Raw genomic sequence first — 23,151 nt, forward strand, 5'->3', positions numbered from 1 at the left:
TGCACTCTTGCTGCTGCCGTTTTCTGGAATGCGTCCCCCTCCTCTTTCCTCCTGCAGTTTAACTCAGGGATGTGATGTTGGAACGACCACCGGGGGGCACTACAATACGCCGGCCTGCAGGCCTGATGGGGATGTCGTCTGGGGCGGGCGGACCTGCGGGGAAACAGAAAATGTGACAGTGACTGATGGATCATCAAATCAGGGACACTGGCGTAAAATTAGACCTTTTTAAAAGTGTGTAAACTCAAGTTTTACTTGACTATTAAGGTTGTGTCTTTAAACTGAGACTTCCTGTGATATAGGAGCGCTTGTTTTTCAGACTTACTCCACAGAGAACGAGATTTATGCCGTCAGAGCAAATGAAACTGGGACGCATTATTAGTTTCCAGACACTAGAGGTTTTCCAACACATATTAGTAGTATTATTAAGTCTGATATGTGGTGCATATATATCTATATATATAGTTGAAAAGTCAAAGTAATAAGAATGTCAGCGACAGAGCGTCCAGTGATCAATCAGCGAGAGTATAAACGGAGAGCAGAGTGATGTCAGACGATGATACTCATTCATCTGAGTCCTTCACATCTCCTTTTCCAGAGAAGTAAATCAACTCTGCAGGGGGTTAGTCTGTAAAATACACTAAAATAGACATAGAGACTGAGTCATTCTGAGACAGAACACACACATAGAGTAAACTCAGAGTCAAAAGTGTTCATTCTTCTCAGTAGAGGTCACAAAACCCTTTCACTTTTCCTTCAAAATGACTTTTTTTTTAAAGCCATTAAAAGTAGTTTTGTGTTTCACGGTGGATTCCAGCTGCAGCCTCTCCAGGTTAAACAAGGTGACTCCCACACACTGATGTTTTCGCTGACACATGGACACGTTTAGTCCGTCAGTGAAAGGACAGAAGGACCCGGGCGGAATAGCAACGGTTGCTGTGTTTGATTATAGGAACTGTGGAAACACTGACGGCGTCGTCTGGTTTTCGGTGAGAGTGCCGTGTGTACGAAAGCCTGACAACAACAATTCCTCACATTTGTTTTCTAAATCACACTCTGACTTTAAATATGGACAAAACTCACTCACACACTCACTCACAGCAGAACAGAACAGATGTTGAATGAGAACACGTCGTGTTGTGTTGTTTCCTCTCATGTTAGATCTGCAGTCTGTGCTTAAATACTTGGACGGAAATCTTGCATATTGTACATTTTAGGCCTTAAGCCAACACTCATATCCTGTGGGGAAGGGAGTTCATTTCTTAACCATGAACTCTGTGAATAAGGCTATAGTTACAGGTCTTAACGCCTGGAAAAGTATTTTATTTATGATACTGATAGAAAAAATATAATAAAACTGGACAAACGTGTCCTCTAATTCATGTAGGAGTTAAGAATAATAGTATAATTTTAATACAGAAACACTAACGTGTGTCGAGAGAATATGTAAAATCATAGATGAAAGTATTGTTTGCATGGTTTTAATCTGCTGTATGTTTAGTTCATTCTTTCAAACAGAAAGAACACAAAGAAGCTGACGCAGCCAAGTGACAGAAAACTGACAAATCCTCGTGTAAACACAGACCTGCGCTGAAGCCAAATGCATACCATACTGTTCATATCATCAGACTGGAGAGAGAGATAATGAGAGATTATTAAGTTTCTTTATGGCACTGGTTCTAAAAGTAGTTAACAGGCCTCACAAGAGGAGGATTGGATTTATGCAGGAGGGAAAAATAGAGATTGATTACTTCCCTTTGTCATTGTTGCCTGAGATATATGTAGATATATGTAGATACATAGAAAAATAGTCAGAAATGTTGTGCAATTTTGAATTAATACTAGGTTAAATAAAGTGGGTCCTACAGGCTACAGGCCTGAGTCTCATGGCGTGTTTCCTCAGGCACGACTCACCTCGGCACGGCACGGCACAGGCCGAACAAAGCCGAACTGTAGATCAAGTTCAAAAGACTTAAAAATCCTAAAAAACATGGGTTAATCTTCAAAATGCATTAGGGAAATATCTTTAATCTCAATATTTAACACAGGAGTCTGATGTAGGAAGTACTGAACTAATATTTTGACATTTTAACTGATTCTAATGATTCATTTACACTGAAAACAACTCACGAGTCACTCATAAACCGTGCCGTGCCGAGGTGAGGCGACTCCAGCTGGGACCAAAGCTGGAAAAGGGGCTTCAGTCTCACCAAGGAGTGAAAGAATTACCATTCAGCAACAAGCTGAAATAACTACGTCGTTTGTACGTACAGGTGAAAAATGGCTGCAGCAACAATCACAAACTTAGACGAAGGACCAGACGACGATGAAGGTGTTGTATGAAAATAAAAAAGCTGGGCTCACCACATGCTTCACGGTTACCTGCTAGACTAAATCCAGACTGATGCAGGTTTCTGACGGGCTGTTTGGTCGGGGAGGTGCGCGCCGACGCGGAAGGCGTGCCGCCGCGCGACATGGAGTATTCGGAGACGGGGCCGTCGTACATCCCTCTGGGCACCGCCTTCAGGACGGCCAGCTGCACGACAACAAACACAAACCGGCGTCAGAGGAAAAGTAAAAGTGGGGGAAAAAAAGGATGAGTAAAAACAAAGAGACATTTTAGTCCACACCTGTTGTGTATTATACGGTTGTTTGTGTCTGAATGATAAACACATTATTTCTCCTGCTAAGAAGCAGATCCAGATTCACACACACAACAGCGTTTTTGTGTGCTTTAAAGCTCACTGAGAACAAGTCTGCGTCTGTGTGTCAGCGGTGAACCTCAGTGGAATCTTGGAAGCTCCTTTAAAAAGAGACATCTGTGAATGAAGAACTGCGACCAAGACAAACAGCTCCTCACTTTTCTGTGAGTGAGTAAATGGTCACATTGTCTACAGATTGTTTTTAATACAATAAAGTATTATTTTTGTGTGTGAGCAGATTCAGTTACATCACAGCGGTCCAACTCATCTCAGGCTTTTATTGTAATACAGAGTTATTTATTAGACCGACAATATATCATCCAGCTGACCTTTAACTTTGAATTCTTTCAGGTCTGTTCTTCACCATTCTCTTGTTTGTTTTTGAAAATACAATCTCTCTTTTTCTTTCTTTTGCCCCCAAGAGAGACATGAGATTGAAAACACTCTCTCAGTTCCTGAATATATGATTGGAACTTAAAGAAAACTGTGAAATGGACATTTTCAGAGTCTGTATCCATATTTTATGCAAAGATAAACTGGCTTTAATGTGGTATCCGTCTTAAAAGAAAGCGTTCAAAGTGTTTTAGCCAATGCACAATACTGTTTTTTACAAGAAACACCCCAATTTTTGCAGTTTTTATTGAAAGCAGATCGAGTCCAGTGATGATGACCTCACATGGCGCCAAGGGTAAATCAATTATTATTTAATATATCCTTATGATTCCTTTTTTCATATATTACACTGTGCAATTTAATATCAAGTTATAATGAAATATTTCTGTATGTTTTGTTGTATTAAATACCTTTATATTGTGAAATATTCTTTTTATCATTCTGCATCAAAACAAACACTTTTATTTTGAAATAATGTGTGTATTATTATTCTAAATACTTTATATTCAATGTCCTTTTCCTCACAAAGTTGGACTTTTTTCCTCCTACTGCCCAAACTACCCAGGCCATTTAAACAGTCATGTATATGGGATATCAATATGTATGTTTTAATTGTGTACAAATGCTTTAATATCAGACAGGAAAGTGGAAAAATGACTTTATAACAGTCATGTAGAGCTTCTTTTTTGGCACTGCAATAACAACAGCTTACTTTTAATACCATTGTGCGCTGAGGAATCCATTATCTCTCTATTTACCTGCTTCCTGGCTTTCACTCGCTTGTAGGCAAAGTCAGGGAAGGGAGAGCAGGGAATGAAGCGGCCCGCGCCTGAGGTGGCGTGCAGGTTCCCGTCCTCCAGAACAATCTTGCCCTGGCAGATCACCACCAGCGGGGCTCCGCGCAGCTCCATGCCCTCAAAGATGTTGTACTCGGCCACCTAAAGCACAAATATACACTTATTATACACCTATGAAAGTTTAATTTGTATACTGTACAGGGTTAGAAATGTCATTAAAAGTGAACTCACAATAAAGTTTTTCACATTGGCACAAATACTGCTGAAAATATGAGGACTAGACAACAAAAGGGAGTATATTTAAATGTTAAAAATGTAATTACAAGGGTCTGAAATAAAAGATGCATGTGTTTATGAACTTTGTAATGAATTAAGGGACAGAGACACCAGCAGGGGGAGCTATAGGAGGCATTTCTCCTCCCGCTATCTCACCATCAGTCAATCTTTTGCTCCAGTTCATCGTTCATCACTTTGTTTGTTAGTACAGTTGTTCTTTTTGGCACCTGCTGCAATTAAGCTGCTCTTTATTCCTTCACTTCTCACATTTCTTTTTCTCCCTCCTCTTGATTTATGTAATCAATTAAATTTTGTTCTTGCATCCTATTCCAGTTACGCCTCTGCCAACTGTTTCTTTCTCTTTTTTTCTCTGGACATGTTTGTGATCTGAGAGAGACATGGTCCCTTCCCCTCATTCCATTGTTGATTATTTCCTCTGCACACGGCCCCGTTCGTCCAAATTCAGGCCAGAACAGGACATAACTAAGACTGGGAGCGTGAGCCAAACATGATGTCATGAGTGCTGCCTGTTCTGCATGTGCATATAAGCACTTTTTTATTATTAGTATTATATTGACAAAGAAAAAGAAGTAGAGTAGATATACTGATAAAAAGCATGTTGTGTTTGGTAAACAGGGGCATGCTGCTCCTGTTTGGTCTTAAATCAAATCTGTCCATTTGGACGGATTTACTGGAGCTGGGCGTTTCCATGCCTCTGCTCTGCTCTTCTGTCAGCTTGTGTTATTTTATCTGGAAGTCGGAGCAGCATCATTATATAACAAACACAAAACCCACGGGTCCTCAGTGGATGTTTGGAGTCCAGTTCTCTCTCTCTCTCTTTCTCCACCTGGAGACAGAGTAATGTTCCTCCTCTGCTACCAAACAAACCAGCATTTGACTTTTAAGGAAATAGAATTAAAAAGTACAAGCTACACTTCATCATCATCACCAACACTATTATTCATTCTGTGAAATATGACTTGGGTCCGGCTTGTAAAACCTCAATTTCCTGTGGGCATGCTTCCTCTGCTGCTGAGTGGCCTGTTTGGGATCCTCTAATGTCCATTTAATGGTCCAAAATCTCATGACTCACATATGCCAGGTGCACACACACACACACACACACACACACACTGTGTGTTTTTGCAAGGCCCTTAGACCATAGATCATGAAATGGGATTGTTTTACTCTGAACACAACATGTTTTTGTCTGGATTAAGTTCATACATGTTTATTATAAGAAAGAAAGCAAAATATTAAGCTCCTTGAGCTTGTTTTTCTGTTCCATGGCGGTGCAGATTTTCATTATATTTTAACATTTTAATGTGTAACATATACGACACCAACCTTGGGAAAAGTAGCAGAGGAGGAAGGATAGAGTTTGTAAAAAGGGGGAAAAATGCAGCAGCTGTTTCTCATTACAGGTTACTTACATTTCCTCCAAATATTAACACAAGAAAATGAACTCATCGTCAATTTGTAGTTCACTTTTTGGACGAATCTCTGATTCAGATTGCATGTTAAGTGAGACGTTTCCCATGAATACAAATAAGCTGTTTTCCACTTATGAAGCGCCCTTAGCCAACAGCAGGCCGTGTGTACAGATGTTCCAAATTCTCAGCGGGGTTAGTGCAGGCATCTGAAATATTGGTATTCACTGTAAGCTTGTGCAATGAGGGACATTCTTTTAAAGCTAACATTTGGGATCATGTGAATATGAGACTCTGAGGGCTTTGTGGGAATTGTTTGCTGATTTTTTTGCATTAATCCATATTTTCTGTGAGGGTTTTGTGGGGATTTAGTGAAGCTCAACTTTACACAGTGATGAACTGTGAGCTCTTTGGAAGCTGCTTAAAAATAATGCTCTCTCTCTCTCCCAGGCTTTGTCTCTTTCCATTGAGAGACGCAGTTGTATCCCATATAATAAGTCTTTTTTAATAGCATTTAGCAGGATCAATAAAATCCTAACAGTACTTATGGTAAAAAAAAAAGCATCTGACCAAGTTAAGACTGACGTGAGGTGAAAGAAGAATGTGATGAGAGCTGGATTTGACTGAAATAAATCCTCAATACAAACTGTAAACTTCACTGTACCGAGTTGTGAGTCTTGGCCGTGATGGTGCGGATGGAGTCCGTGTCCCAGATGACCAGGTCCGCGTCGGAGCCGACGGCGATCCGGCCCTTTCGTGGGTACAGGTTCAGGATCTTGGCCGCGTTAGTGCTGGTCACGGCCACGAACATGTTCTCGTCCATCTTACCGGAAGTCTGCGTGGGGAAAAACAGGGACGAGTAAGTCATTTGTAAAAAAATAAAATATCTATATGGACATATTCCAGTGTTCTAATGGTTTATTGTGTTTGCTAATGGCGTTAGAAAGCTATTGGATGATTAGAAAACCCTTGAAAACCCTTGTGCAAAAAAAACAGTTTTGTTGGTATTATTTCAATGTCTTGACTATATTTTCTATTCATTTTGCAACTCTTGTGATGAATAAAAGTGTGACTTTTAATGGAAAACACCACAAAAATTGTGACGTTTATCATTTTTGGGGCACAGCGTCATTTCCCTTTTCAGCCAAGAGTGAAGTGAGAGGGATTTAACTTTCAAAAAGGACATTTTTACAGGCAGCACATCTGTCTTTTAACAGCACACTTATGCCGTGATAACTATAGAGAAAGAAGGAAAGTGAGCGAGCTGTACCCGAGGGTCAAGGTGAGGCCAGATTACAAGTGAAATGATAAAGTAAAGCAAAGAAGAGGCAGCGACAAGCAGTGAATTAAAGCTGGGAAGAACAAGAGTGTCATTATTTTTAGAGAGGTGGATTTCACTGAGTGGCTACAGATGACAATCGATGTCGTTCTTTGGGGAAATAGTACGGTGGAGAGGACGTGAAAGATAAAAATAAAAACCTTAAGAGAATGAAGTCATCCTGTGAATCTTTTATTGTCTCCGTCTTCTAACAAAAACCTTGCAGAGAAGGAAAAGAAAACAAAAACCACTCCTCACCACAGCTTTATCCCAGATGAGAGCCATCCTCTCCTCCACTCCGTTCACACCCTCGGGAATCTGAGTGAAGTCGTCCTTGCCGATGGCTTTCTGCGCCACGCTGAACGTACAGTGAGCGCTGCCGGTCACGCTCAAGTCTCCACTGGTAAAAAAGATAAAGGAATATTCATTTATAGAAGAAGTAAAAATGGGCTCATTTACTCGAGCAGGAGCACAAAGGCTGGAAGTAATTGACATAGTTTTGTTATTCCGGCACAAAGTGTTACTAACGTTTCCTGTTTTTAATTAGTCTCAGGTTCTTTTGTGAGCTCACGTCGTCTCCTTCCTCGATCAGGTGCTTATTTCTGACATTTTCCCACGTCTTGAGGAATATTTTTAGTAGGTGCAAACTAAATGTTTACACCATTAATCCATTACCGCAATCAGTGTTTTCTGGCACTTGGAAGAAGAATTTGTTCTCAATGTTTTGCCAGGTAAAATAAAGGTTAAATAAAGGCGAATTAAAGCAAGTACCTTGACAGCAGTGTGTTCAGATAGTCTGGAGTGGTGGGATCAGGGCTGAGAGGAGGCGATGTTACAAAAGAGGCTGCCTTGGCCCAGTTCTTGCTCCAGTAATGTGTCCCATCCGTCCCCAGGCTGGCTGTGATTGGCTCCCCAAACACAACATTTCCTGGAAGTCATGGCAAAAATCTGTTTATGTCGGTATCGAATGTAAAAGTGAATCAAATTGATTTATTTCAAACCGGCGAGGCCAGCCCTTAAGCACTGCTTAACTTGTCAGCGGTATAATCTAAGTCTAAAGCTTTGGTAATTCATGTGTGAGTGTTTGCAGGTGAGGGACCGCGTCTAATCTCTGCAAAAGCCAAACCCTTGGCAAATGTGCAAATTTCATTTTGGCTAAATTACAGCCGAGGATGTTGCTTCCTTTCACAATGGAGCAGCGATTGAGTGTCTGCTCCTGTATATCCTTTTTCTTTCACGGTGTAAAAACACCTGGAGGTGGCCTCATAAAGGTCAACAGCTCCTCACATTAAAGCATTTATGTGGACTATTTCCTCAAATCCTCTTCTTCAGAGCCTTGGATCACCTCTTGTTCTTTTTCTTTTTTACGATGAGGAATGGTCTGTGTGTGACAGCGGAACCACAGAAATAACTGGCAAAGATGAACATTCCACTGGTGAATGAAGATATTTTTTTCCACCCCAATATCTCAAGAACAGTTAAAAAACTGTCTGTACCACAGCAGAGACATCTCAGATAGAGAAAAGGAGGTTGAATAAGAAAAAAATCAGATCTTAGGCAGATTTTTTGGGGCTGGTTTTCTAAATAAAATAAGACAGAAAGTATGCTGCGGTCACTGCATTCAACGACTAAATACTGTAAACAATATAATCGAATGGAATAAACATCAGGTTTTGACATGGTTTAGTCAGTAAAGTGTGAGTTTACCTTTCTTGCGAGCCTGTGAGATAATGTCTGCCGCGCTCTTGCTCATGACTCGGGTCACATACAGAGGACAGTTGGTTTGGCTGGCGATGGTGATGGCACGGAACACGGCCTCTGCCTCCAGCTATGAAACAGACACAGAGCATTGTGGCCCGACTTGAGAAACGTCTTTCCCATTAGTAATTTTTGACTCAAATAAAACATCTTCTTTAACCGCAGCACAGAAGTATTTTTCTCCTGCAGCCATGTCATTTGAGTATTTCATTTATAACCTGAACGCTAGGGTTGTAATTTGAACATGACGAACTGGTGAGGTTTGGGGTTTTTATTTAGTCGCAGAGAACACACAAGTGAAGAGTTGTTACCAGAAACCACTTAAAGTGATTTTTCAATATTTTATGAACACAGAGACATGATTTGAACTACACTCCGGGTTTCTGCTAAAACAATGACCTGCACATTCTCCTGTAATCACATAACTGCAAAAATATGGAGCTTTAATATGTTTGCCCATGTTTTTATCATTTATAAATGTGGACTATTGGCACATGCATTAAATGCATTGTCTAAACTCTTAATAATTGCTGGTCAGTCGTCAGTTTTTTGTCCTCGTCTTGTTGCATTAAGCAAATTAGTCCACACGTCAGTTTATCTCTGCTGTATTCTACATGTGTTCGCACATCAGACACTGATAAAAGCACTAATGCTTGGCCTTTTACTCAATTGGTTTTATGTTTCCAAAGCGTTTGATTCTTAAGACTCCACTTCACTGCGTGACACTGTGATACAGGCAGAGGGACACTCTGCTTTCACTCTGAGTGGAAAATCTCAGTCTAGCCCAGAGGCGGACAAGCTGCTGACTCGTGAGCATGGCTTTCATTTTGCCTTTTTTTTTGTTGTTTCGCTGCAACAGTTGTTGACAATTTGCACCTCTTTACGCTTGTGAAAAAGATGTAAGCAGATTTAAACATTAAACGGAAGAACACGAGGAAACCAAAGGCATTGAAAGACTTCAAAACACTTCTCCGAGTCTTTAAAGTGTCTCTGAATGTGTGTGTCGTACCTCCTCTGGCCTGCTGAGCACGTGTCCCTCTGGTCCAGTGATGCCCATCTGCAGCATGCGGGCCTGCTCCTGTTCAACAAACACCAAAACATCTGGATGTTAGCGGCTCAATATTTGTGTTTGTGTGACCGTGGGAATCCACACCGTGCAGAGAGGCTTTGTCTGACATCAGGAGTCAGCAAACCTGAATGACCTTAGGGTCACCGAGCTCCTAGTTTGGCCAGTAGGGGGCCGGTCACGTCAAAAAAAACTATTCATATGATGCTTAATAATTAAATCATCAAAGACTGTTGTTCAGACAGGCGTTTAGTTAGGTGTAGGTTTTAAATAAAACTTATTACAGATGATTAATTGTCTGCTAGTTTGCTTTGTTAGCAAGATTCAAGGAAAACACCCAGGAAATGTGATAAATTCTTCTTAAATTAAAGACAAAAATATAAATGGGATGCCAGAATTTTGTATTTATGCAAATTGAAGACAGACTTTTCTTTGTCAGACTTAAAAGAAAATATAGATTCAGGCACTTTTAGACAATGTTTTTCATAGGAAAGAATAGAATATTTAACAAAATATTGTGTAACCCTGGTTCATTTATACTAAAAAGTGCTGTTAAACACAACAGACGTCAGATATAACAGACATAACCTCTACAGAGATCATCAACACTTAAATTAGAACATATTTTACATGTGAGTCAGCATTTACCCTTGGCACAAGTGGATATTTGCCTTTCAGGACAAAGTAATCAGGTCACTGTGCTGACAGCGCTCTTTATTTTAATGATATCTCTGTGTATTTTCCCTATAACTCAACGTCTCAACGTGTCCTTTCCATTACACACAGGTCTAAACAAGGCGACTCTGTCTCTCTCTGGAGCCGTGAAGCCAAGTCAGGTCATTACATAATCAGAGGGCTTTACTTTACTGTAGATACTTTTTTTTTTATTTTATTTTAAAACTGATGGAAATCAGACTTCAGAGCTGGATGAAGAGCAGGGATTTAGCCAGGAATCAGATCCAACACACACACACACACACACAGAGACATGTGACACAACCCAGACATGGTCTGAAGCTCTGACTAATACCAACCTCTCTAAATCCACCAACTATTATGGTTTGTTCACTTTCGTTTGTCCACAGCGTGACACGGCCTTGTATAAACTGCACACCCACACATTACTGTCTTGGTTCTGTGTTTAGTCTGAAGGGTAAAGAGTGAGATGCTGCGATAAGACGCAGGTTAACTTGGGTGAACTCCAAGGAAATAAATCACATGAAAGAACAGAACAATGAGGACAAGGAGACAAAGAGGATGTAGGAAAAGAACCCTCGTTTACCTCAGCAATGATCTCGCCATTTTCAGCATGGACCTGAGCGATGCCTCCTCTCTCTGCCAAGAAGGTGAAGACCTCGTAGATCTGCAGGAGGAGAAGGAGGAGTGAGTTGTGTTTACACAAGTATACGACAGCCCTTTTTTTTCCTGGGCCAAATTGAAGCCACAATTTAAAAGAGACCAACATTTAACGTGATCTCCGCGCAACCACGACGCTCTGCAATTATTCCGTGTGGTCTCAGAAATGGTTAAACTTGTGTGGGATGAGCTGCAAGTTGTCGTCGTTGCTGTCGTTGTTGTTGCCCTTTACTGCTGTGCACAGCAGAATGACATCAGTTTTATTTCATTTAATTTTTGCCTTTATAAGATCATCTGACCATAGTTCCAGGGTCCTGGCCTCACAGCGTCTGGACTAACGGTTAGTGCATAATATAACATAAACGTGCAGAGTTACAGTATGAGCTCACACCACACATTACCGGCTGTAAGTTATAAAATTACAAGGTATTTAAATGCTTAATGAAGATAAACGGTCAGCTGCAACTATAGTTAACAAACACATGTGGAATAGCTTCTCATTCTGAGAATTAGCACGGATTTAATGCGTTTTCACAGTGTGCACAAGTGTTTAAACAGACACCAACACTTGTATTGTTGTATTTGTTGCCATGTTTACATGCTTTATGACCATATTTTCCTTTTTTAACACTAACATTTACATATACATGCACTGTTTTACAAAAAAAATATTTTTCATTGTCACAGTTTGTCATTTTTAAATGAAAATGAAAGCAAATCTGAGCAAAAGTGAAAACATTTAAATATAAATTGCCTTTCTTCCCACATCTGGAGTCTAATAACATAATATAAAATGAGTGTGTGTATATATCGTGTATGTAAGTGTTTTTACCTCACTGTTGGTCATCTGATAGTAGTCCTTGTAAGCCATGTAGACCTGGAACGAGTTCACACCTGTAAAATAAAAAGACAACACAATAAATAAAAGGAAAGAGAACATAAAACTACAAAGCCAACTGGCTGATTTCCCATGATTTTATTAAAGCTATACTGTATATCATCTTTCACCTTTCTCCTTGATGAGACACTCCAGCTCCTGCTGAACGCTGTCACTCCAGTGGGTGATGTCCACGTGCAGCGAGTAGTCGCAGCAGGCCTTCTCGTCGGCCCACTGCCTCCACTGGTCGTACGCCTCCAGCAGACTGTTACCGGGGTCTGGGATCACATGGTCCACTGGAAGGTGTGGATGGTGGAGGAATGAGGAGGATGAGGAGGGGAGAAGGAAAAATACAAGATGAAGAGGTGACAGAAGGTTATGTACTCCCCCCTCCACTATTGTTAATGTTGCATAATCAGCTGTCAGTCTGGATTCTTAGTGTTCAGACGACGGGGACCAACCGTGTCAATGTCAATTTAGATTTTGGACATCTTTGTCTGGCTGTCCCAGAACAATCTGGGGTCTCTTCAATTCTTCAATTCATAATTTCTCTGGTTTTTCTGCATGAATACATCCTTTACACTCACTGGAGTCTATCAACATTATATATAGAGTAACATTAAGGTATAATCTCACTCAGATTAGCATTCTTAGCTCCACACAAATACATTTTTATACATTTGCGAGTGCAGTTTAGAATAAATAATAGACGATGATCCATTATTTATACACAAAATACAAAGTAAACCGTCTTCATGCATCACAGTAATCACAAATTATGCACCGTCTTACTCAGCTACAATGAAGTAAATCCTCGTGCCACATCACCTGCCTGCCTTCTTTATCTCATTAAAGAAGAACCAATCTGCTTATGTTAATGGGATAGAGCTGGACACGACAGTCACAAAACAACAAATAATATTGTTGTTGTTCACCACAGCAACTTTGTGCACTTTTGTGTTCACCGTCTCACACACATCGTAGTGTGTTAGTGGAGACAGAGCTGATACTAATGAGACGCTGGTATCTAGCAGCTGTGACAGTGTTTGGTCTCTGAACTTCAGTGAACACACACAAACTCATACTGTATGCAGACAAGCATGAAGACACACACTGGTGCTCTATTTCTATGGGATTAGTGTTACACACTACACACACACACCCCTTTCCCCCAGTGGCATCCCACTAACACTGACTCCATTGTGTGGTGCTCTTTTGGGAGGTTTGCCAAAAATGAGACTTTGGGGTCTCTCTACCCTCCCTCTTTTCAGCTTTGGTCTCGGCCTGAAAGGAATCCTCCGCCTGTAGAACTCACCGACCATCGTCGTTCCCCCAGCGAGCGCAGCCTTGGATCCCTGAGCAAAGTCGTCCACGGTCGTGGTTCCACGGTAAGGCATCTGGAAGTGGGTGTGGATGTCGATGCCGCCCGGGATCACCATCTTCCCCTGGGCCTCGATGATCTTCACGCCGCCTGGCACGATCAGGTTGTCTCCGATCTGCCTGTCGGGGGGGTTACACAATGTTTACAAGGCAGAAAGTGCTGATTTTTAGGTGCAAAAACAGTTGAACCCGAAACAAAGTCGGCCAAGCTCGACGCGACACATTGTCACCATGTCAACACATCAACATTTTCAGCCCCACTCTGTTGTTCAGACTTTATAGAGGAAGACAAGCCAGACAGAGCGGGGTGTTTATTATGCAACACCAGGCTTTTAGTGGGTGCCTTTTCCCTGAGCTGCCAGACTCAGAGAGAGACTTAGAGGGGGAACAAAGGGTTTATAATTGGGAGAGGAAGGACAGAGGGTGAGGGTGAGGACAGACGGGAGAGAGGAACTCACGCATTTTACCTCAGCCTGCTGCAAAGTGAAGCTGCTAAATAGAGTTCATTTGGTCCATTTGACAACTCCAACTGAGCCTCATCATATTTTTCTTACTTGAGGATGTGACAATGCAATGCAGATTGTGATAATTATCATTATATAGTAGGATGATGTATATAAATGTAATGAAATGTACACTCTTCCTGATTTGTCCATTTGGGCCGCTGTGGAAACATCGGCCCAAGATGGCGGCCTCCGTAATGCAAGGCCCCTGCCTAAGATACCGGTCTATGCAAAAGGCTTATTCTAAGGCTAGACAAAAAAACAACATACAATTTCTATTTTAAAACGATTATACATTAATACAAACAGATGCCAAAGAACTTCTTAAATTTGAAACATTTTGGACCTTTAAAACATGAATCTACTTCAATATATACACGTTTCCTTGTCTTAATAGATTTTAATCTTGTAGATGTCCTAAATCTCCAAAAGAGCTATTGAAGTCAACGCAGAATCCATTTTTACGTAAAAATAAGCATTATATTTCTCCTGCAGTCTCATTAGAACGAAATGGCTGTTGGATAAGACAGGAAATGAAGGGTAATGACGTTGAGTTGAGGATTGAATGCACGTGGGAAATAGATAAGAGAGCAGAACAGAAACGAGGACAGTGGAGCACTTACTTAATGAGGCCATCCTCCATGTAGATGTCGGCGTGAAACGATTGGTCATCGTTCACGATCCTCCCGCCTTTGATCAGAAGCCGATCGCTCTGCAGAGAGAAAATGAGAGAGATGTTAGAATAATAATAATAATAATTCAATCAAAGTCTCTTCCTCCTCTGAGGCAATAAATAGTATTGTATTCATTCATTCATGGCTGGGAAGAAAGAGGCCATTCTTGTCTGAGTAAACACATCCTTCTCAGTTTAGCTCTGACTGTGGATTTTTCTTTACATTTTGTTGAATGAGTTGATCAAATACTACACAGAGCATTGTTCCAGAATAAAAATAACACAGAAGGTTATCGGTTTAACAATGTCCTGCAGCTTCTTCAGCATACTGTACAGTCACAGACTTAAATACTGCATGTACCAATGAAAAATCTAATAAAACTGACATGTTTTACTAAGTCAGGCTGTTTTTATAATTATCATGATCGCTCATAATAGATGTCTTGCGTCAAGGCTTCAAACATGTGACTGGTCTCTCTGTCGCTTGTCTGTCTGTGGTGTGTGCGCCAAATAAATTCAGATTTTAAAAAAACTAATAGTGCACAAAGGGAAGCTTGTAATAATGATTACTGCTGCCTTCAAGCTTGCAAAAACATTTTCATGGCAAAATAAATCGCTAAAAGGATAATGTGGGCGTGCTCGTCTGATGTTTGTATCTCCAATCACAAGAAAGGAGATTGCATTAGCATTTCTTTGCGTTAAAACGACACAGGAGAAGATAATGAATCCAGATTTTGTCATGCCACATTTTTTGTTGAACCACTCAAGCTGTGGATTCCAGTTTCCACAATACAATCCATTCATAGTTTAGATCAGAAACATGTGCTAATACGGTATTGAGGGACATTTTTTAATCTCCCAAACCAATGAATGTAATACACACACACACACACTTACATACTTTTATACTTTCAAAATTGAATTTGAAACCACTAAAGTATACACAGTCATGTCTGAGGAAGGCCCTTCATGTGGCGTGATCGGGGCGTTGCTATGACGCCACAGTCAGATATTGAATCCACTGCTGCTGCTGCACCGTGGACGAGCTCTAGCAGCCTGTTGTCATGGCGATGGGTTGGCTGCAAGGGGAAAGAGGGGAGGGGAAACTGGGCGTAGGATTTTTTGACTTATTGAATGGTGTGTGGTGAGTGCACAACTGGCTGCATGGCTGAAGATTATGACATTATATGACCTTATATGATACTGGGCTGACTTTATTTGAGGGTTTGAGCTCGGTTTAACTGTTATTTGTGACACTATACTCGTATATTATATATTATTATATGTATGATTATGTTCCTGCAGATTTACAGAGCAGCCATTAAAACCCTGACAGACGTCTGAATACGACACCACTGACACCTTCGTGACATATGAATGAATGCTGACCTCGCCCCACAATGCTTCCCTGTGAGTTAATTTACTGTGATCTTCATGTATGTGTTAATCAAATGTTATTCATTCTCACAGCAGGTTACTTTAGGAGCTCCCTGAGAGAGTTCAGTCTTTAAAACTACAATATTGTGCCATTTTAAGACCCTTTTTTATATAATCATATCATTTATACACGCAATTCATGCGCTGATTATTCAATTTGTCCGTAAAACATCACATGTGTTTGTGGTGACATCATAAAAAGCATCAAATAATACATATATCATGTGATTAATCCATTAAATGATTGTCAATCTTTTACGACAGCTCAAAAAAGCCTGCTACAAAACAAAAATAGCTCCTATAAAGGTCAAGTGAATCATCATCTATGCCTCGGAGAATATAATTTCTTTATATTACGTTGTCCGTCGAACATGGATCACCTTCACTTTTTGGGAAACGGTCAGAACTCGTGCTATAAAAGAACAGACTTCTCTGTTCTCCCATTACCACATGTGTGAAATGATTTACACGTCTGGCTGTGGACCCACGATTTCATCAGTGCAATGAATCGCAGCCACTCCTTCATCCATCAGGAGAAGAGAAAAAAAAAAGCCTTACAAAGTGTGTGTCTGTATCTGCTGAGCTCATAAACACACATGTGTGTTTCTCTTCTTCTGTGTGTTGGTGATGGAGCAGTGTGAAGCCAGCATCTTCCAGCATGGAGAGACCACACCCTTAAACAACACATTACACCACAGTCATCAGAGCCTGGAGATCATTCTGCAGAGCGACACTTGCCCTGAAACTGTCGCTCCGGCTTCGACGGCTCATTCCAAAACAGAGCAAAGTCTCAGCTGCTCTGACTTCGTGAGAACACTGTGTGTGTGTGTGTGTGTGTCTCAAATCTGGAATCATGTGGATTTTGATTAGATTAGAGCAGAGTTGCACTGATTAAATGACAATGAGTCAATTTGTCAACGTCAATAAACGTGAGAATAAATAGTTACTGCAACTAAAAATTTATTTTTCTTACTGATATCACTGCTGTTTTTGGACTGACTGTGAATTTGTCAGTCCAAAAACATGTAGATTTGGCGATTAGGTAAATTATACACTCTTAATTGTTGTTTGTCTCCCTGTGATGGACTGGTTGACCTCTCCAGGGTGTGACCCTGCCTTTATAGACGCTGAGATCTGCACCAGCGACCCTCATGTGGAGAATAGAGCGATAGAAGATAGATAGAACGACACAAACTGACAGATTAAGCGCAAGCTCAAGCTTTCAGTCTGGATAAAAGCTGCGATTATGCGATCTATGAACGTCTCAAATGATCAAACTCAACAGAGCAGCAGCAGCACAGCCTCAGAGACTGCCCAAACTCAAACTTGCATCTGATTTACGATACTGCAGCCACTGAAAGCCGTGCCAACATGGCTGCCTTACAGAAGAAGTCCTCCAGCAGTCTCTCTCTCTCTCTGTTTCTCTCTCTCTGGCCTATAACAACATGTGAGACCACAAATATTTTGACAGTCAATCGCTTCCCAAACCCCAAACAACTGCCAGTGAACAACACGATGAACTTACTGTCACTTAAACAACCGCGTACGATGAAAAGTAGATTAAACGCGGACGTCTTAAATCATAGTAGAATAGCAGTAATGATTATATATGTGGTATTTGAGTTTGGCAGATAAAAAAGCACACTTCATATATCTTAATATAAGACAATAGAGTATTGTTTGCAGACGGACACATGGGTCATTTAACGTTAAATTCAAATGATATATGAAACACAGTAAAGTGACAGCTCGCTGTTTCTCCAGCGTAGCCACAGTTATGTCGTTATTCTGATATTTAAACTTCCTTCAGTAAGAAAACATTTATAAAATGACATTTTTCATAAAGTTAAAAGTATGTTTTTTAAAGTGGATTCGCCGTGTGCTATTATGTGGTTATGGGAATAAGCCGCTTTAATGAGACAGCACATATGCACATATTGAACAGACACAGTCATCATAACAGTGTTGGAATTTATCTTTTCTTTTTCTGCTGCTCTGGCTCTCGCTCGCGACGATTTAACGGCCACAACTGATTCAAGATGGTACGACGGAAATCACACGATCTAGTGCAACTCAATCAAAAAATACACATCCTGAGTTATTGAGCAGCTACTACAGAGTCATTTCTTTTTGATTTGAACGTTTACAACAACAACAACAAAAAAAAAAACAGTGGTGACGTTGATGCTGATTTGCTCTGATGTTCAGAGGTCACTGACCGCGTCACGTCGATGTTAAACCAGTTCTCCGCAGTAATTGATAATGATGGATTGTGAAGGAGCAGCCGCACAGCGAATGGCAGAAAAAAAAGAGTTTATCCATTGTGGATTCAAGTATTTCATGCATTTGTATCCACTCAGAAAACACTTTCTTCCACTGGTCCATAGATGTTATAAAATCCAGAGGTACAACAACGTATTATCTTCATAATCTGAAGTTAATAGCTGAATAGAGCAAGTGCTATTTCTGCTTTCCACTCTTTTGTTTAGTGTTTCTAAACGAATACACAAAGCCCAGGATGTCCTCAAACACTCTGAATAACCTCAAAGATCAGACGTCTGCACAATAAAAGTGATCTTTCAAGACAGATTCAATAAAGACAGCGAGGCCTTTCATTTAATCTGAAGCCTGAATCCTATCTTCTAATCTAAAACTGTGCGACTGTGACCGACTCACATTTTCAGAGCTGAGTAAACAGCAGAGGATTTAGTGTGTTTTCTCTCTACCGTATAAGTCACCGAGTGCAGGATTTCTTTCTGCTGCCAGAGAGTCAACAAATCAGGGCCGCTGCAGGAGGAGGATTATCAAACCTGTTGTCATGCAAACACAACTCAACGAAACCCATTCCAATACGCTGAAATCATGACAAAATGTACACGAGCGTCTGTCTCTAATCTAAACAGATCGTATGAAACTATGAGAAGGAGGTGGGAGCCGTCAACGCTGCTGCTGCTGCTGCTCTGATGCCTTCAAGGTTAAGTCACTGGGAAAAAAAGTAAAAATAAAACATGGAGCAGCTTATCTTTATCTGTGAGATGAGATCTCTGGAGAGTTTTTTTGGGGGGGGGAAATATACGACGTGTTTTATTCTTGACAAAACAAAGCACTTCACACTGTACAGGAAACTGTCAACTTTGTGCTACACAGAGCCAGCAGCGATCAAAAATAGATGACAGGATGTTGTGTTTGTACGACGACGACCACGTCCACTGAAAACTGAAGGAAGAGGTGCTTAAAAAAATGCAGAATCCTCAGTGCTTCATTGTGGAGAACATGGCGCTACAGAACAGACCAAACATGTCTGACACGGTGATATTAAGAGGGAAAAACCTTCCATTAAGTGTGACACAGAGAGAGTATAGTGTGGGTGGAGAGAGAGAGAGAGAGCAGCAGGGAGGCAGCTCTGGAACAAGGAAGTCATCCTGAATGTTCACCGCTGCCTCTGCTTCAGCTCTGTTGCCTAGCGAGCAAAAAAATATTTACTCTTTACCCGAAAAAAAAAACAACTGCACACTTTTTTTGTGTGTGTTTCACATTCTGGAAAAGTGAAAACAATGAGACGTTATCGCTCTAAATTAATCGCAGAGGCTCGATCCAAAGCTCCAAAAAAATAAGGAGAAATCTATCTTTACTGGAATGTTGATCTTGTGATAGGCCCGCTGCAGTAAAGCAGTGTAACCATGTGTAACCATGGCGACGACAAAAAAAAAAAAAAAGCTGGATGTGATTGGGCCAGACAGCTTGAATTACACAGTCTTACTTCTCCACGGCATGACACAATCGTAACGTGTGTCAAATCACGACAAACCCGTGTTTTCCTGCCATCACGACTGTATACACACACACACACACAGCGGTTGCCATGGCGAGTCAACATCTGGGTGGCCGCTCGGGTTATTATGTTTGCACTAAAAAAGCCCACTTTGCTGCCTGGCTGTGGCTCAGAGTACGGGCGTGTGGTGGTGGTGGTGGTGGTGGTGGTGGTGCCACCGTCCGTCCACCCGTCAGTCTGCCCAGGCCCAGAGATGATTGTCACAGCTGGGGGAGATTAGCGATGACATGTGCCAGCCTGGAAGAACACTGAGGCTTCAGTGAGAGCATATGAGGCAAGGGAATAAGAAGAAGAAGAAGAGGAACCACACCTAGAAATGTGACGGAGCTGTTCTGGCTGAGACGGAAGGAAACAGCTGGAATAGAACGGACAAGCACAACTCTCTCTCTGGCCTTTGGACGTCTGTAAATAATAAATGTTTGCATATTGTTGTGTTTTAAAACTATAAGACACTATCTACAGATCCAGAGAGGCCTACTGCTTCATACTCAGGACAGAAATCAGTTTACCTTCCCTGGTGGCTGGTACAGGTACTACACACACGCCTTTACAACCTGGAAACCACATCCACCGGAAATTAAATCTTAATTTAGGGTCTTTCAATTTATTACACATTTAATTTAAGTACAAATATGTGAGTTATTTGTGTAATTGTTGGTTTTATGGATGTAATTTAACAACTGTGCTAATTCCGACACATGTGATGCTTTCTTATTTTATTTTCATTTAACCAGGCAAAAAAACTCTTTCTACTGATATGCTGATTCATGTACGTTGTCCTAAGTCAGATAATGAGATATTGAGATAATGAAAATGAATATTGACTAAAAAAATGCTCCCTACTATGAGGAATTGGAAAACTCTGGCCCACCTTATCATAGTGATAGTGAGATTAGGATTAGGAGGAGTAATGACATGAAAATAAATGCCTCATCATAACTATAGAGGATAAAGGATCTCTACAGGCTAAAGCTACACCCTACCATCAGTTGAGAGAAGGCAAAGACAAAGGCTGTGTCACCCACAGCTGCATGACCAACACACCCCTGACTGCAGCCTCCTGCAACTGCAACAATGAAGACTGGAAGGCAGTCATTTTGGATTTCCCCACACATACAGTGGGAGAGGTTTGTCTGCAGTTGTAAAGGCTGTGACACAAACCAACACACCATCATCTCCTCCACCCTTGACGCTCTGACAGAGGAGTCTGAGGAGTCGCCTCATCACAGGGGCCGGCTTATTCGAGCATCTCGTAGCAAATGGGCGTGTGTTTTCTCCCCCACCTCTCTGTCTCTTTCTTTCTTTCTTTCTTTTTTTCTATCCTCCCCACTATCATCATCATCATCATCATCATCACTCCCTCTGCACCAGCCTGCAACACCAGCACAGTCCCATGTCTGTGGTCTGCAGCTGACACATCCATCCTTTACATCTGAATAAATAAATAAATACATGAATGAATGAAGTCTGTGGTGGAAATAATGAGCAGATATTTCCACATGACTCATTTCTTTGTCATCTAATTAGCACAATAAGATTAATATAATGGCTCCACAGTATTATTAGGATGTCAGTGACACAATGTGCATTAAAAATAAGTAATAAGGCCCAGAATAATCTATTTTTAGAGAGAAAGGGTTGAGCTAAAATGGTTATAGTGTGATTTTTTTCTTTATTCTAATGGGAAATAGATTAACATATCAAACTGCAACAAAGGTCATTAAAAATGTGTAAATGATATACTAGCAGAGCATATTTAAGAATGATAAAGCAGCTTTAATAATGTGTGCATGACAGTGATTTTTAAGGGCGAGCCGGCGCGCGCTCACACGCATGGATCAGCGCAACAAAGAAAACGCTCGGACACCTTTAAGAAAACGCCTTATTTCCTCTGAGCGGCTGTCACTATGGCAGCCGCTCATACTCAGTCTCACTGTGCGCATTATTTTTTTCTTTCTTTTCTTTATTTCTGCAGTCTGCTCTCACAATGGAAACACACACACACACACAGATTATAATCCCGGTGAGGATCTGAATGCAGCAGCAGCGCGCAGAGGGAATAATGTTCCTGATGAGCAGAGATCTGCAGCATCAAAGTTGCCCCCAGAATAACTGTTTTTACTCACCGTGATCTTCGGGATGTTCTTTTTCCCTTGATAGGACATCTTTTCTCACTCGATTACGCCTTCAAAATAAAGCTGGGTTTAAAAAAATATTCCCTCTTATTCCGGATGCTGCAGCAGCGGCCCTGAGATCGCCTGGATGGAGCTTCGGGGAATGGTCGCCCCTCTGTCAGTGCGATGTAAAGTGCCTCGCACCGAGCTATAGGAGCGTCTCTGCTCCACAGTCACGCGGCCCCTCCCTCAATAAGCTCGCATTTGGAGAGCTGCAGTGCGGCAATCTTGCCACTGGGAGGCGCAGTGGAGTCACATTATTAAACTGACACCACTGTAGACAGTGTTTTTTTATTTATAATCAAGTATTAATAAGTTATTTATATATTATATTACACATATTAGCAGTTTTAGCACAGATTACAACCAAGATCTAATAATTTCTTCACTGAGCCACGAAACTACTACGGCTGAACAATTAATCTGAATGTTATCCATCAAATATTATATATATATTCTTGTGTCAAATGATCATTTTAGATGAAATATTTTACAGACTGAAGAAATTAACATTTGCACAGATGTCACACACTAATAATTTTAAATAGAGCTAAAACAATTACTCGATTATTAATCGATCACTAAATTAATTGTCGATTATTTTGATAATCGTTTCATTGGTTTGAAGATTTTTTGCTGATTTCTTTTTTTTTTATTAAACAAGTACATTTTATTTTTTAATATGGTGTCCAAATAAAAATATGAACAATAATAATATTAAGTTAGTTAAAATATAAGTTAATTATATTACGCATATTCACATGCCTAATCTTTAAGTAAAACAAAGCTGTTCACTTTTTTAGTTTAAATAGAAATGTACATGTGTATATGTTGTTATAATAAGTTCTATTCATGTAGGTTCAGGGTTCAAATCAGGACCAGTATTTATTATTATATATTTAATGTCTTTGTTTTTCAAAAATACAGTGTGTGTGTGTGTATGTGGGGAGGAGCAGCTGTCACAGAGGCTGTCCACCACATTACACACACACCCCATGTCTACACACACACACACACACACACACATAGGGAGCACGTCCCCACCCATCCATGTGTCTCTTTTGTTTGGGCCTAAAGTGGACCCCCCCTCACTCCACCAGCCATTTCCTCTCTCTCACACACACACACCCCCTCTCCCTCTGCAGCACTAATGCACTTCTATTGACGTGACTGTGACTG

At 40.8% G+C, this 23,151-nt stretch overlaps 1 protein-coding gene across 3 annotated transcripts; it reads right to left on the bottom strand.

The window, feature by feature from the left end:
- On the bottom strand, positions 1-22,071 carry dpysl3 (dihydropyrimidinase like 3). Of its 3 annotated transcripts, none has more exons than XM_083910157.1 (14): positions 21,925-22,071; positions 14,480-14,568; positions 13,289-13,473; positions 12,105-12,269; positions 11,929-11,990; positions 11,023-11,103; positions 9,684-9,752; positions 8,624-8,744; positions 7,688-7,844; positions 7,175-7,316; positions 6,263-6,433; positions 3,854-4,033; positions 2,383-2,536; positions 1-153 (listed from the first exon to the last, which is right to left on the bottom strand). In XM_083910157.1, the coding sequence occupies exons 1-14, from the start codon at positions 21,961-21,963 to the stop codon at positions 59-61; spliced, it is 1,710 nt and encodes a 569-aa protein (XP_083766283.1). In that variant the 5' UTR covers positions 21,964-22,071; the 3' UTR covers positions 1-58. The 3 variants fall into 3 exon arrangements, with proteins under 3 accessions (XP_083766283.1, XP_083766282.1, XP_083766284.1); XM_083910156.1 differs by having other exon boundaries at positions 2,365-2,536; XM_083910158.1 differs by lacking the exon at positions 21,925-22,071 and adding an exon at positions 15,954-15,957 and having other exon boundaries at positions 2,365-2,536.
- Positions 22,072-23,151: the final 1,080 nt, after the last annotated feature.

This window comes from Microchirus variegatus (assembly GCF_963457635.1).
Source record: "Microchirus variegatus genome assembly, chromosome: 2".
Classification (NCBI taxonomy): Eukaryota; Metazoa; Chordata; class Actinopteri; order Pleuronectiformes; family Soleidae; genus Microchirus; species Microchirus variegatus.

Coding starts and splice junctions, on each gene's coding strand:
- dpysl3 (XM_083910156.1), bottom strand. CDS start 21,963: ATGTCCTATCAAGGGAAAAAGAACATCCCGAAGATCACG. Junction 12,270..13,288: donor TGGGGGAACGACGATGGTCG/GTGAGTTCTACA, acceptor CACACCTTCCAG/TGGACCATGTGATCCCAGAC. Junction 11,104..11,928: donor ATCAGATGACCAACAGTGAG/GTAAAAACACTT, acceptor CTCCTCCTGCAG/ATCTACGAGGTCTTCACCTT.